Below are 16,402 nucleotides of genomic sequence, written 5' to 3' on the forward strand. Positions count from 1 at the left end.
AGCAAAACATATCTTAAAAACGAATATTCATCTTTTTGTTTCTTCAGCAAAACAAGTCTTCCGAGGTTGACAAGTTTGCCAAGGTCCCTCCAGCCAGCACAAGTCTTAGAAAGTCGCCTAGACAATACGGAAAAATTGGTAGGTGAGAACAGTGAGTCAACAAGTACCAGGAGCCAACTACGAACTGAAACTACTGACTGCCTCTCCGTACACGCGCCTTCTGAAATTGTGAGGAGCCCTGATTCCTCACAGATTACAAACGGTGCAGCGCAACTCCAGAATAACGGGGGGTTCCGTGCCACCGAGAGAGCTACATCAGGACCGTCAGGTAGCTCCTTGCAAAGGAGCACCACAAATCCGAAGCACACTGATTCTCAGAAATCCACTGCACAGGGAGACGGTGTTGTGACTGGTGGTGATCTCCCTCTGCCGGGCAATCCAACAGAAAGCAGCAATACAGTAAATACTGACAGCCGAAGCCCCATGAATTCAGCAGGCTACGGAGGGAGAAATGGAAGCGTTTCAGCTCAGCAGCCCAGCAACGAGCCTCCGTTTGGCCAAGGCGATGTGTTACAGACTGTGAAGTCCTCTGGACGTGCTCTCAACGCACAGAACCCTGATCACAATGGTCTGGTTTCGACTACACTGCCCGCTCCCACAAGTGAGGAAAGGGCTCCTGCCACTTTGAAATCGGATCAGCTTCCTGAGCGACAGCCAATTAAACTTACTTCCGCAAGTCCTGAAATTGGGTCACTTCAAAACTCTGTAAAATGTACTGCAGACTCTTTCATGACAGACACCGCAGAAAAGCCTGTTCTCCATTCTACAGGAGCCCTTGTCAATTATTCTGTGGAAAACTCCAAACAGGCAGGAAGCTCCATAGTACTTGATGGTGAGTCTCGAGCACAGACTCTCAAATTCACACCCATGAAGGCTGGACAAGAGGAAAATGTTGAACAACTCCAAACTTCTAGAAACCACATTTTAGAAAATGACCTGTCTCCTAATAATGTTTTCATTCCAAATCAAACAGAGAAATGGTCCACCGAAATCACTGACGACACTGATAATCTATCAGAAATAGATGGGTTTGTAGACACCATTCGTAACTTGGACTCCCCCATGCTCTTGAGCCGTAACAAAAGTCCTAGGAACCAGAGGGCACATTCCCTCTCCTCTTCTTTTTCCACACTGCCTCCCATAGAAGAGGATCAAACCAATCCAAAGAATTCCCTACCTTCTTCATCAGACAGTCAGAAACCACAGCAGCTGAAAGATGCTCTCGATGGAAAAATCTTGCCAAGCATGCCCCCACAACCTGTTTCACCAGCCCCTCAGATCAATTTCTCAAAGACTCTGAGAAAGGAAATTCTCACCCCCATGGAGATGATGAAGACACAGCTGGAGGATAAACCCAGAATTGGGACCCGGCACACTTCAGCAGACAATGGCATTATCTCCCAATCAGATCTCCTCGGAATGACCAACTTGAAATGCAATGCAGATTTGGAAAACAAAGAACCTTTCGGAGCAGAAAGCAGGTGGTCTCGACTCAGCGGCAGCTTGTTGTACTACAACATTAAGAAGTCAACAGAGTCTTTCTCTAGCAGATCATTGGACCTGAAATCATCGAGTGCAAATCCAATAAGTCTTTCGACCAGATCTCCAAATCACTTACAAAGAAGTTTGTCACATGATGGTGTCACCATGACAACATTGACCCCTGACCAGCTCCCTAAGCCAACATTCCTTGCTGGTATGATTGATGGTAATGTGGAGGACACTCGAAGGTCCAGCCTACCAACCAGCATTTCTGAAAGGCTGATGCCTGGATACTCCAGTCTGACAGACAATAACAAGAATCTTCAGTCCCGCAGAATATCTTCTGATTTTGGCCAGCACACGATTACCAACGAAGCTCCAAAAAAAGTCACGGCTTTTCCAGATGTATGGGTAAGTGTGAAGTTTCACCTCATCCTCCCTTTTACTGATAGTTCTCGTTCCTGATCACCCTCCAGGCATCCTAAGTGTTTTCCTAACATCCAACTATTCCTAACCCTAATCTACATTTGTCCTCTGGCATCCCCCTTCACACTCTTTTTATTTTGGTAAATTCAGCAAGCTTTGCTAGTTTTTCTACTCTCATGCTCAAATAACTGCTCTGTAAAGAATTAGATTCTGACACAAACTGTCTGATATACAAATTCTGAAACAACCAGTTACTCAAATACTTTGGTACTGCCTGAAAAGGTTATTCATCCAAGTTTTTCTCTGGAAAGGGAACTAAAATCTAACCTTGAATAATGCCATCATCCGAGATCGCATTTCTTTTAACTATAGAGTCATAGCCATAGAGTCATGGAGTCATACATCATGGAAACAGACCCTTCAGTCCAACTTGTCCACATCGACCAAGTTTCCCTAATTAAACGAGTCCCACTTGTCTCTATTTGGCCCATATCCTTCTAAGTCTTTCCTATTCATGTACTTATCCAAATGTCTTTTAAATATTCTAACTGTATCTGCATCCATCACTTCCTCTGGCAGTTTATTCCACACATCCTCAGTGTAAAAAAAATTGCCCCTCAGGTCCCTTTTAAATCTTTCTCCTATCACCAAGAAGGTTACCTCAGATTACAACAGGATCTTGACCAGATGGGCTAATGGGCTGAGAAGTGGCAGATGGAGTTTAATTCAGATAAATGTGAGGTGCTGCATTTTGGAAAAGCAAATCTTAGCAGGACTTATACACTTAATGATATGGTTGTAGGGCATGTTGCTGAACAAGGCCTTGGAGTGCAGGTTCATAGCTCCTTGAAAGTGGAGTCGCAGGTGGATAGGCTATTGAAGTAGGCATTTGATATGCTTTCCTTTATTGGTCAGAGTATTGAGTACAGGAGTTGGGATGTCATGTTGCGGCTGTACAGGACATTGGTTAGGTCACTGTTGGAATATTGCGTGCAATTCTGGTTTCTTTCCTATCGGAAAGATGTTGTGAAACTTGAAAGCATTCAGAAAAGATTTGCATGGATGTTGCCAAGATTGGAGGATTTGAGCTATAGGGAGAGGCTGAACAGGCTGGGACTGTTTTTCCCTGGAGCGTCGGAGGCTGAGGGGTGACCTTACAGAGGTTTACAAAATCATGAGGGGCATGGATAGGATAAATAGACAAAGTCTTTTGCCTGGGTTCGGGGAGTCCAGAACTACAGGGCATAGGTTTAGGGTGAGAGGGGAAAGATATAAAAGGGGCAACTTTTTCACACGGAGGGTGGGGTGTGGATGGACTGAGCTGCCAGAGGATGTGGTGGAGGCTAGTCCAATTGCAACATTTAAAAGGCATTTGCATGAGTATATGAATACGAAGGGTTTGGAGGGATATGGGCCAGGTGCTGGCAGGTGGGACTAGATTGGTTTGGGATATCTGGTCAGCATAGACGGGTTGGACCGAAGGGTCATTTTCCATGCTGTACATCTCTATGACTCTATCTTAAAAATATGTTCCCTAGTTTTAAACTCCACCACCCTTGGGGAAAGACCTTTACTATTCTTCTTATCTGTGCCCTTTATGATTTTGTAAACCTGTATAAGGGCACCCCTCAATCGCCGAAGCTCCAGTGAAATAAATCCCAGCCTCTCCTTACAACCCAAACCCTCCAATCCTGGCAAGATCCTGGTAAATCTCTTCTGAACCTTCTCCAATTTAATAACATTCTTTCCTACAGCAGGGCGACCAGAACTGCACACAGTACTCTAAAAGTGGCCTCACCAATGTCCTGTACAATCTCAACATGGCAATTTTCAAACCTACTCTCAAGATCCCCCTCCCTTCACATAAGAATAGTTGAGTCATGGACTCACCCACCCCAGGGAGAAGACTTTGTCTATTTACCCTATCCATGCCCCTCATAATTTTATAAACCTCTATCAGGTCACCCCTCAGCCTCTGATGCTTCAGGGAAAACAGCCCCAGCCTGTTCAGCCTCTCCCATGTCAGGTGCACTCCAATCAAACTGTGCACTGGAGTGTTGATTATAGTTGAACTTCTAGCATTAAATTATTCTTCAACCATGATGGAAATTTCTGGAATGTCTAAATTGGCAGACTTTATTTCAGACATGTACGTGGAATGAAACGAATTCCGATTAAATATTTTAGGTTGTGACATAGAGTTTTGTTTGCCTCTGGGAAGTATCACCCAAACTGACAATCCATTGATACAATCAAAATATCAGGGTGACTGCTCTTTCATTTTGCACTTGTGTTGTTACCTAACTCGAGTCAGTTGAGAGGGGTGTGTTGGGAAGTGTCTGGGGGTATCCCCTCCTTCAAACAAGAAACAACAATGCCTTTCACATCAGGTGGTCAACTTTAATTGAACATATTCCAGGAGGTTTAATCTCATGGCTTTCTGTTGCCAATTACCCCCCTGTCACTAATTACCCCATTGGTCACCTGACACATCTTTCCTTGCAGCCTTCTGCCTTCTCCCATTCCCCACAAATTGGGAAATGAATGAACTCTTCCTTTACCCGGTTGGATGATTCTCAACTTCAGTCAAACCGCTCATAATCCCCACCTCCAATATTTGTCTAATTAATAAGTGAAAATGTTCAAAGAATTTGAAGAACAGCATCACATAATTCTAACAGCTGATAATTCAGCTTCTGTGTTTTGGAGATTGTTATTGAGTCATAGAGTCGTACAGAAACAGATCCTCAGGTCTAACTTGTCCATGCCGACTAAGTTCCCAAACTAGACTAGTCTCACTCGCTTGCAATTGGCCCAATCCCTCTAAACCTTTGCTATTCCTGTAGTCCAAATGTCTTTTGAATGTTATAACTGTACCTGCATCTACCACTTCCTCTGGCAGTTCATTCCACATATGAACCACCCTCTGTGTGAAAAAGCGTCCCCTCACGTCCCTTTTAAATCTTTCTCCTCTCACCTTAAAAATCTGCCCCCTAGTTTTGAATGCCCCCACCCTAAGGAAAAGACTTTTGCTGTTCACCTTTTCTCTGCCCCTCATGATTTTATAAACCTCTATAAAGTCAACCCTCAACCTCCTACACTCCAGTGAAAAAAGGCCCAAGCTATTCAGCCTCCCCTTATAACTCAAACCCTCCTGTCCTGGCAACATCCTGATAAATCTTTTCTGAACCCTTTCTGATTAAGTAGTGTCCTTCCTATAACAGGACAACCAAAACTGTACACAGTATCCCAAAAGTGGCCTTACCAACACCCTGTGCAACTTCAGCATGACATCCCAACTCCCATACTCAATGGTCTGAGCAATGAAGGCAAGTGTGCTAAATGCCTTCTACCTGTGATACAACGTCCCTGGTTGACAATACTACCTGGAGCCCTACCATTAACTGTATAAGCCCTGCCCTTGTTTATTTTGCTTTGCATTCATCCAAATTAAACTGTCTGCCACTCCTCAGCCCATTGGGCCAAGTGATCAAGATCCTTTTGTAATCTTAGATAACCTTTTTCACTATCAACTGTATCAGCAATTTTGGTGTCATTCACAAACTTCCAAACCATACCTCCAAAATTCTCATCTAAGCTATTTATATAAATGACAAACAACATTGGACCATTATCGATCTCTATGTAACACTGCTGGTCAATAAACAACCCTCTACCACAATCCTCTGTCTCATACCATCATGCTAGTTTTGTATCCAATTGGCAAGCTCTCCTTGAGTCCCATGTGGTCTAACTCTACTTATCAGCCTACCTTGTCAAAGGCTTTACTAAAGTCTGTGTAGACAACATCTACCACTCTGCCCTCGTTTATCATTTTGGTTACATCTTCAAAAAATTAAATTACTTTTCCCATGCACAAAACCAAACCTATACTCTCTTCCATCAGACAGAAGATACAAAAGTTTAAAACACGTTCCAACAGACTTAAGAATAGCTTCAATGCTATTATCAGACGTATGAACCACCCTTTCATTTATTGGAGTTGATCTTTCTCTACACTTTCACTGTAGCTGTAACACTATATTCTGCATTATGTTCTATTTTCTTGTTGTACTTATGTAAGGTATGATTTGTCTGGATAGCATGCAAAACAATACTTGTAACTTTATCTCGATACATGTCACAATAATCAATCAAATGAACTGGTGGGAAGAAATCAGTTTGGGTTTCCTGTGCTTTTCTGTTACTTTTGTTAGAAACCTCTCTGGGCACTAGATGAAAACAGAATTAGACTTAGTAGTGATGCCATCTTCTACCAACCAGCCTTTTGATGCTCATTTTCTGCTTCCAAAGTAAGAGTGTGTACATAGATGAGATGATGAGGTTGACCTACTCCAATGACGCCCACATCCCAGCCAGCGTTACCATCTCATAAAAACACGAGCAAGAGTAGGGTGTTCAGCTCTGAGTCAGCTCTGCCATTAAATATGATAATGGCTGATCATCCAACTCAGTATTCCTGTACCTGCTTTCTCCCCATAACCTTTAATCCCTTTAGTGCTTAGAACTAAGATTCTCGAAGCCCTAACTCTTTCTTGACTGTTCAATACTTTGACCTCAACCACTTTCTGTACACTTCCACAGGCTCACCATTCTCTGGGTGAACTTTCTCCTTGTCTCAGTCCTAAATGGCCCGCTCTCCTTAGCCACTGGCCCCTGTTTCTGGAACCCATGGTCTCAGTGAGCAAAGGACAGTACGGTGACTTGGTGGTTAGCACTGCCGCCTCACACTGCCAGAGACCCAGGTTCAATTCCAGCCTCGGTTAACTGTCTGTGTGGAGTTTGCAAATTCTCCCCATGTCTGTGTGGGTTTCCTCCAGGTGTTCTGGTTTCGTCCCATAGATCAAAAGGTGTGCAGGTCAGGTGAATTGGCCATGCTAAATTGCCCATTGTGTTAGGCACATTAGTCAGAGGGAAATGGGTCTGGATAGGTTATTCTTCGGAGGGTCGATGTGGACTTGTTGGACTGAAGGGCCTGTTTCCACACTGTACGGAATCTAATCTAACTTAATTTCTGTATTTTCTGAGACTTTGTGAAGGCTGAGGACATTGTTGGCGATTTTGTTACGATGAAATGAGACAGAGAAAACACATGACCAGAAAGTGCATAAAATCTTTCCTTTTATAACAGATGAAGCTACATGATTCATCTGCTCATCCAGGCGATGAAAATTTTGCCAATTGTTCAATGAAAACAGTGTGATTTTTAAGACATAGTAGTTAGACCAAACCTGAGCAATGTTTCCAATTTATCCAAACTACAAGTACAGTGGTGTCTTGCATGTAAATTGTGGGTTTCCTCCAATGCTCCAGTTTCCTCCCACAGTCCAAAAATATGCAGGTTAGGTGGTTTAGCCATGGGAAATGCAGGGTTAAAGAGTTAGGATAGGTGGGTAGGTCTGGATGGGATGTTCTTTGGAGGGTCGGTATGGACTCACAGGGCCAAATAGCCTTCTTCCACACTGTAGGGATTCTGTGATAAATGAAATCAATGATTGTGTGTCATTGTGCAGTATGTATCTATAAGTATATTATTGTTTAATGATAAAAACCCTTTGGGAAGCCAAGTTAGCGCTGAGTACAGGTTAATGGAATTTGGAGAATGTTTGGTTTTTTCAATATGCACTGCATTGATTTGTAAAAATATGTCACCAAACCACTGTTGCTGCAGAACTGGCTTTCTGCACGAGCGAACTCTGTGTGCAGCAACGACACTGAAGCAGGGCTAAAATCAACTCGATGAAATCATAGACATGCTACTGTAATGTGGGTTGGTTTTGTCAATGAAATGTCTTCAATGGATTTAATATTGCTGAATATGTAGAGGGAAGGAAACCCATTGAGACCTTGCATTTCTGTAGCGGTCCACACATACAGAAGCATCTCAGAAGAAGTGTGGACTGGGTGGACTGTTGTTTGTGTGGTGCTCGGTAGGCCCCTGGCTCCCGTAGGGATGGTGCCCAGAGTGAGGACTCCTGGTTGCAGTGTGCATGAAGCATGGACTCTTGGCAGGGTTGGCATTGCTGTGCCCGGAGTTAGGACTCCTTGAGGTCCCGGACATTTTGTAGAGACCTTGCAGAAGCCCGAAAGCTGTGGTTGAAGGACCCTTGTACAGAAGATGAACTCCATTTGTGTAACTTCCTTTTATTCTTTTTATAATTCAAATTGGCGCCAGACTGTGGCAACAAAACACTTTTCTCTATATCTGTGACAATAAATAACTGATACTCATCTTGAAAGGAAATTAACAGGGCAGGAGAAGTGAGTAATGAAACGGAGGGAGTTGATGAATAAGAATGAAATCACTGTAAGGGAGTTGAAGGGTGGGTGAGTTTGTGGATAACCAAGTGAAGGAGTTCACAAAAACAGAAGGCCCAAAGCCACCGAAGGATCGAGAGATGATAACAAATGACTTTGAGCCGCACTCTCATCTTTGAGGCCAGAGTTAGGGAATTTCCTAATGTTGAGATCCTACCTCCTACCTGGCAGTGCCTGCCAAGGTTATTTTACCTGGCGGAGTTGAGGACTTCCTCAAGCACAAGGCAGTGAGTGAGTTGAAACATCAGCCAAGCTCTGAAGGTGAGTGTGAGGCCCAAGAACCTGCAATTCCTCACTGACATAACCCTACGCACTCCCAACCCATTTATCTAGACTTTGAAGTCTTTATAAAGCTCTTCACAAGTCAACAGGTGCATGTTCCCCTTGATGGTTTTGATGATGAGAAGAATCTGTTAGAGTATTTGATCACATACAAACAGAGGGCTAAGCTGTACCTCAAGGGGTAAGTAAAAGCAATGAAAACATTTCACACAATCAGATCAATATTATTCCACTTAATCATGTGGATAATGTACTCTACTGCATCTGAAGACATTTTAAATTCCATAATATGATTCTTTTCCTTAACAACTTTCCAGTTTTCAAAATTGGCAACTTTGCAGTCACATTGTTTAACATTCACTTACTTTTCGAAAAGAGCACAGATGAGACTTCTGCACAATTTTATTAGGACAAGTGAAGTAGAGAACACATTTTTGTATTTATCCTACAATGAGCTCTGTCTCCCAAACATGGTTTACCCATGGTCCACTAAACCTCTGATCACTGCAGTAATTCTGATAGGCAGTAATGCAACCTAATCAGAAACTGCCTTCCATTAAAATTCCACTAGTTCAGAAAAACAGACTCCTTGCGATAGTGCCAGCAATGTCATGACAACAGGGAGTAGGCGCTCAATCCACATTGTGTTATTTCCTGAACCACAGGGTGTCAAGGGAATAGCTTGTGGATGTGGGTCATGTCAAACATCTTGAGGAAATGTTAGATCTCAGACAGAAAGTGGCACAATGTGTTTTAAAAACCATTTCAAAATCCTGACCCATGTTTTACCACTCTTTTCCATTCCAGTTTTCTTCCCTCCATTCTGAAAGTAATTTGTGAAGCTTTCAGTTCTGATGAGGCTGTAGGGCAGGCAGTAATGAATTAGCCACCCAGTACACACCACGCCTTCACCTGATTCAGTTGTTTTTTAGTTAAGTTTAATGATAAATGCAAGATTGGGTGCATAAGGGCAGCGGCATCTGATGTCAATTCTTGACAGGGTTATAGCTCCATAATAGTTGGTTACCCTCCTGTACCTCATCTAAGTGGCCATCCTTCAGATATCCACCTCAACAATAAGTATTGACAGACCCCTTGTCGAAGAAACGTATCGCCACCAAGCATAGTGTTACTTTCTCTGCAGTATGCAGCATGTTGCAAAATACCTGTGTACTTTCTGGCAGGAGTTAAATATGAAATCTGGAATGGGAATCCTTTGCTATTCCTTCTTTACCCTCTTTTTATCATGATCATTTTCAGCATCTTACTCCCTCCTGAGATGAGCAACTCCTACAAAGACATCAGTCACTTTCCATTGTCACTGCCACTTTGTATTAATGAAATAATCCCAATGATCGCCTTATGATTTCCATACTTTACCATCATTGGGCTTATGGGGTGTATTGATGTAACTGATTGAAGCAAAAGTAATGATGTTCTTTTCATTTTCTATGTGTAGTCAGTTTTCTGGGAGAGCTATTATGCTTTTACACCTGAACAAATGCTTTAATTATGTGTGCTACTGTCACACCCTATGTGAACATTCACTTCCCAATTGACAAGTATTTTTGTAATTGATTGCAAAACAGTTCTAATTAATAAAAGAAATAACTTATATTTTGCTTTGCAGAAAAAGACACCAACGGATCAAGGAAAGATTAATAAACGACCCGGCAAGGTAAGAATTATAAATCACTTTCTTACAACTTTTGATTTATTTGTGCATGAATGTAGGTGTTGCTGGGTTGGGCCAGCATTTATTGCTTATCCCTGATTGCCTTTGAGAGGATGGTGGTGAGCTGTCATCTTGAACCACGACAGTCCATGTGGTTTGGATACATCCACATTGGGAAGGGATGTAACAGGATCTTGGCCCAGTAATAATGGAGGAAAGTCAATATATTTCCAAGTCAGAATGGTGTCTGACTTGGAGAGGAACTTGTAAGTGGTGGTATTCCCAGGTATCTGCTATCTTTGTCTTTCTAGATGCCAATGGTCATGGGTTTGAAGGTGCTCTTAAAGGAGTCTTATGAGATGCTGTTATATTCAAATGTAATTCATACTTAAGGTAACCTTAAACCTCTTTGTTTGTTCCAGTAGTTTTCATTTCCTATTATTGATGCTCCAAGAGTCAATGGCCCACAGCAATACCTTCTGACAACCCTCTGGGCTCTAGTGATACCATCTTTCTCCATTCTCATTGTGTTGAATCCCAGAATCATCACCCTGTCTTCTACTTGACTTTTTTCTTCCTTAGGTACCTGCTCTTCTCTTCTTACCCTCTCCCATTTGTCTCCCCTTCCTTCCATAGTTCACAAAACCTTTTATTTAAATCAAGATTGGCATCATTTCAGTTTTTATTTCGACCAGAAAATTAGCCTGGAATTACTTGTCAAGTGATATTTGCCCTCTGCCCCCATCTTTCTGCATGTGGGTCTTGCATTCCTCCAGCTAGCTGAGACTGCTTTAATCTAGGTGGCAACCTCATCACATATTGGCATGGTCTGGTGTCATGGCTTCCACTCCCAGTCCTGGGGAAGGCAAAGTCCAGCCTTTGCATCGTGCCATCCAGCAGGAGCTTCAGGACCCTGCCTGCAGGGTGGGGTGCCACTTTTACACCATACCTACCATGTCCAGGGACTGCACAGTGCGGTTGGGGATTGACAGCACTTGTCTGAATTCACAAAGATCTTGGGTGAAATGGTGCTGGTGAATTCTGGGATATTGACTGAGTGGCGAGGTGCTCTGGGGATAGATTGGTTTGGAATCAGACATTAGGGATGCCACAGGGCTGTGGTAGAGAGTTAATGAGATGAAAGTTTGGCAACTTGTTTGAAATGGGGAAAGCCACAGAAGACTCCTGCACTAACTGCCTACCTCTCTTACCTTTCTTGGAGTTAACCCACCTATGTGACTGTACCTGCGACTTTACCCCTTCCTATAATTGCCATCCATCACATCCCCTTGCTCTTGTAAATTCTTCACGTGAGGTGCTGCATTTTAGGAAAGCAAGTCTTAGCAGGATTTATACACTTAATGGTAAGGTCTTGGGGAGCTGTTGCTGAACAAAGAGACTTTAGAGTGCAGGATCATAGTTCCTTGAAAGTGGAGTAGCAGGTAGATAGGATAGTGTAGAAGGCATTTGGTATGCTTTCCTTTATCGGTCAGAGTATTGAGTACAGGAGTTGGGAGGTCATGTTGCGGCTGTACAGGACATTGGTTAGGCCACAGTTGGAATATTGCGTCCAGTTCTGGTCTCCTTCCTATCGGAAAGATGTTGTGAAACTTGAAAAGGTTCAGAAAAGATTTATAAGGATGTTGCCCGGGTTGGAGGATTTGAGCTGTAGGGAGAGGTTGAATAGGCTGGGGCTGTTTCCCTGGAGTGTCAGAGGCTGAGGGGTGACCTTATAGAGGTTTATAAAATCATGAGAAGTATGGATAGGATAAATAGACAAAGTATTTTCCCTGGGGTCGGTGAGTCCAGAACTAGAGGTATAGGGGAAAGATATAAAAGGGACCTAAGGGGCAACCTTTTTACTCAGAGGGTGGTATGTGTATGGAATAAGCTGCCAGAGGAAGTGGTGGAGGTTGGTACAATTGCAACATTTAAGAGGCATCTGGATGGGTGTGTGAATAGGAAGGGTTTGGAGGGATATGGGCCGGATGCTGGCAGGTGGGACTAGATTGGGTTGGGATATCTGGTCAGCATGGACGAGTTGGACCAAAGGGTCTCTTTCCGTACTGTACATCTCTATGACTCTAAGTTGTATGAGAAAACTGAGTAGGCCTGAAATCCTTCTTCAGCCCTGAGGCAACTCGGATTTGGCTAAGTAAAAATAAGAAACAACTTGTTGCTGTTTACAGCACAGAATACAGTAAAGCCATTTGCACATCCTGTTTCTGCCCGTCAACAAAGATCTGAATACATTAACCCCATTATGCAGCTCAGAGCCTTTGAGGGCGATGGCAACACAAGTGACTTTCTAAGGTCTGCTTAATAGTTTCAAACATCTGTGACTCAACCAACATTTCAGGCAATGAGTTCCAGACTCCCAAATCCACCCCCCCCCCCCCACCCCGCCCAGTGAAAAAAGACTTTTCAGTGCTGATGAAGAATCATATTGGACTTGAAATGTTAACTCTGTTTCTGTCTCTCCACAGATGCTGCCACGTGTGTTAGATTTGTCCAGCATTTTCTATTTCAGATTTCTAGCAACCGCAGTATTTTGCTTTCATTTACATCCCAATTGTTTAATTATCAAACAACCATCACAGTGTGGACTCTGGTGTGTGTTCAAAACCTCTGATGTCATGCGGAGGTTCTCAAAATTGTGTCAAAACTGGAATATTTACTGTTTCATCATTCAGTTTCCTTCTGTAAAAAGCAACCGACGAGCATCTCCAGAAACAAACAAAGGTAGAAGAATGGACAGAAGTGTATAAACAGTACCTTTGGCAGAATACAGCCAATATTGTGAAACCCAAGAAGCATGTTCCAGGGAAGGCTAGTGGCTCTGAATGACCTCACTAATATATTCTGAAAGGTCAAAAGAAGAAAGGATGTTCTGGTTGTGGAGGAAGTGCAACAAAGGTTTGCCAGACTGATTCCTCAAATGGCAGGATTACAGTATGAAGAGAAACTGCATCAGTTAGGGCTGTATTGATAGGTGTTGGAAGATTGAGGGGGAGCTCATAGAAACATATCAAATCTAAAAGGACTAGACAAGGTTGACACAACAAAGATGCTCCCAATAACCAGTGAGTAAATTTAAGGAGGACTTAGACAGGTTTTAAATTGGTAATGAGTTGAAGAGATTTGGAGAGAAAGCAGGAAAAGGTGGGTGAGGAGCATATCAGCCATGATCGAATGGTGACGATGGGCTGAATGGCCTAATTCTACTCCTATATCTTACGAACTTATGAACTTAAGAACCAAGAGCTAAGGATAACGGGCAAGCCATACAGGACTGAAAGAAGGAAAAATGTCCTCACCCAGGGAGTGGTGAGCCTGTGGTATTCTCTGCTCCCTGGAATTAGTTGAGCCCTAAACAGTGAATGTTTTCAAGAAGGAGTTAGTTATAATTCTTAGGGCTAAAGGGATCAAAAGAGTATGGAGAGAATGCAGGAACAGGGGACTGAATTGGATGATCAGCCACGATCATATTAAACAGTGGAAGACACTTGAAGAGCTGAAAGACTGCTCCTGCCCCTGTCTTTTAATTTTCCCTCTGTTTATTGCCTGTTCACAAGAACAGAAAAATGTTGTCTCTCTCTCTTAACAATGTCTAGTTATTCTGGCAAGACTACTTATGGAAGGAAATTTCCCGGAGGCTTCATGGAGAAGGGACGGCTGAGGTTCAGACACTGAGCAACATCAAAAGGAAATTGCAGACAGATGTCACACTTTTCTCTCGGAAAAAGGCTGAGAGCTGAGCTGTGGGAACTCTCTGCTCTGAATAGGTTTGATAGGGTAGATGTAAAATGGATATTTCCACTCATGGCCATAAATATAAGCCAACCACTCATGAAGCAACATGACATCCAAGAGAAAGGCCCTGAGGCAGAGTGTGGCAATAATGGGGAATGTGCTAACATATGGAGGAGTTGAAGCAAACAGCACAATTGTATTTCAAAGGAGGCTAAATGTGTGAGGAAGAAAGGAATGTTAGGATATGTTGACATGGTGAGATAAAGTAAGGTGGGAGGACACATCTGAGGAACATAAATTGTAGCATGGACAGGTTGAACCAAATGGCTTGTTTCTAGTCAATAATTTGATGTAAAAAGATTGGATTATTTGCATATATCTCACACTAGGAAATATTGGCAGTGACAGCTCTCATTATAGCAAAACAAGTTTCTTGATTGTCAATCAGGTAATGTTTTAATTCTTTCACAGCCACAGCAAATTCCTTATATAACCAAAGCAGCCTTGAAAAGGAACTTCAGTTTCGTCCTTTCCGATTAATGTCAGGTGACGCTTAAAAGAAAATTAGTAGACCTCCAACACAATCACACCACTGCATTGATGTATTCCCAGGAATGTGGCACATATATCACACAGCTGCATCAAACATTCAACAGGACAACATAGATCCCTCAAGTCAAAAGAAATTATTTGGATGTGAACATAGGAGGTATAGTTAGCAATTTTGCAGATGACACCAAAATTGAAAGTGTAGTGGACAGCGAAGATTACAACGGGATCTTGCTCAGATGGGCCAATGGGCTGAGAAGTGGCAGATGGAGTTTAATTTAGATAAATGCAAGGTGCTGCATTTTGGGAAAGCAAATCTTATCAGGACTTATACACTTAATGGTAAGGTCCTCGAGAGTGTTGCTCTACAAAGAGACCTTGGACTGCAGGTTCATAGCTCCTTGAAAGTGGAGTCATAAGTAAGACCATAAGAAGGTAGATAGGATAATAAAGAAGGCATTTGATTTGCTTTCCTTTATTAGTCAGAATATTGACTACAGGAGTTTGGAGGTCGTGTTGCAGCTGTATAGGACATTGGTTTGACCGTTTTTGGGATATTGTGTGCGAATTCTGGTTTCCTTCCTATCTGAAGAATGTTGTGAAACTGAAAGGATTCAGAAAAGATTTACCAGGATGTTGCCAAGGTTGGAGGATTTGAGCTACAGGGAGAGACTGAATAGGTTGGGGCTATTTTCACTGGAGCGTCGGAGGCTGAGGGGTGACTTTATAGAGGTTTACAAAATCATGAGGAGCATGGATAGGATAAATAGACTAAGTCCTTTCCCTGGGTGGTGGGGGGTGTGTGTGTCCAGAACTAGAGGGCATAGGTTGAAGGTGGCGGGTAAGATATAAAAGGGACCTAAGGGGCAACCTTTCACACAGAGGGTGGTGCGTGTATAGAATGAGCTGCCAGAGGAAATGGTACAATTACAGCATTTAAAAGGCATCTGGATGGGTATCTGAATAGGAAGTGATAAGAGGGATATGGGCTGGGTGTTGGCAAATGGGACTAGATTAGATTAGGATATCTGGTCGGCATGGATGGGTTGGACCAAAGGGTCTGTTTTTGTGCTGTACATCTCTGTGACTCTATGACTCTAACTGGAGGTGCCAATTAAATCAAGCAAACAAAATTGGGCGAAGGCTGAAAATGAAAGCAGAAATACCAAGGATGTTAGAAATCTGAAATAAAAAGAGAAAATGCTGCAAACAGGCAGCAGCTGCACCAGCATCTGTGAAAAGAGAAATTGAATTCAGCTCTTGGGTTGATGGCCTGGCATCAAAACTGCCATAGGTCTGACACATGAACCATGCTTCGTTCTCCATACAGGCTGCCTGACTTGCTGAGTGCTGCCCCCAATTTTTGCCTTTGATTACAGAATAAGATCCTTCTGCTCACTGATCAGAATATTATGAGGATTTTCCAAAGGCATTTGATACAATGCCATGCAACATACTTGGGAGGAAGGTGCAGACTCATGGACAGTGGTAACACTGATGCAAACTTGGCTGAGTAATAAGACACAGAGTCATGATCAACAGTTAAGGCTGGAGGAAGGTTTGTAGTGGAATTCTATAGAGATTGGTATTGGGACACAAGCTTTTCCTGATAAGTATTAATGATCCAGATCTTGGTGTTCCAAACCCAGTTTCAAAATTTGCAGATGGTACAAAACTTGAAAGCATTGTAAAGATCAATAAGCTATATTTCAGGTGTAGTCTCAACTATGCCCTGCTAAAATGTTTTTGTACTTCAATCCACTTGTAGTGAAGCTGAGCAGGTTATTTGACTTCCTAATTGATTGCTGTACCTGTGAAGAAGACTGTGTAGAAATT

At 42.7% G+C, this 16,402-nt stretch overlaps 1 protein-coding gene across 1 annotated transcript in view; it reads left to right on the forward strand.

Annotated features, from left to right (window-relative positions):
- The window catches only part of LOC140453501 (beta/gamma crystallin domain-containing protein 2-like), a 68,663-nt gene that overhangs the window by 11,153 nt on the left and 41,108 nt on the right, over positions 1 to 16,402 (forward strand). Inside the window, exons 3-4 of the mRNA XM_072548237.1 lie at positions 48 to 1,953; positions 10,220 to 10,267. Coding sequence (XP_072404338.1) covers positions 48 to 1,953; positions 10,220 to 10,267 — 1,954 coding nt within the window. The remainder of the gene's footprint in view (positions 1 to 47; positions 1,954 to 10,219; positions 10,268 to 16,402) is intronic.

Source organism: Chiloscyllium punctatum, chromosome 27 (genome assembly GCF_047496795.1).
Source record: "Chiloscyllium punctatum isolate Juve2018m chromosome 27, sChiPun1.3, whole genome shotgun sequence".
NCBI classification, from domain to species: Eukaryota; Metazoa; Chordata; class Chondrichthyes; order Orectolobiformes; family Hemiscylliidae; genus Chiloscyllium; species Chiloscyllium punctatum.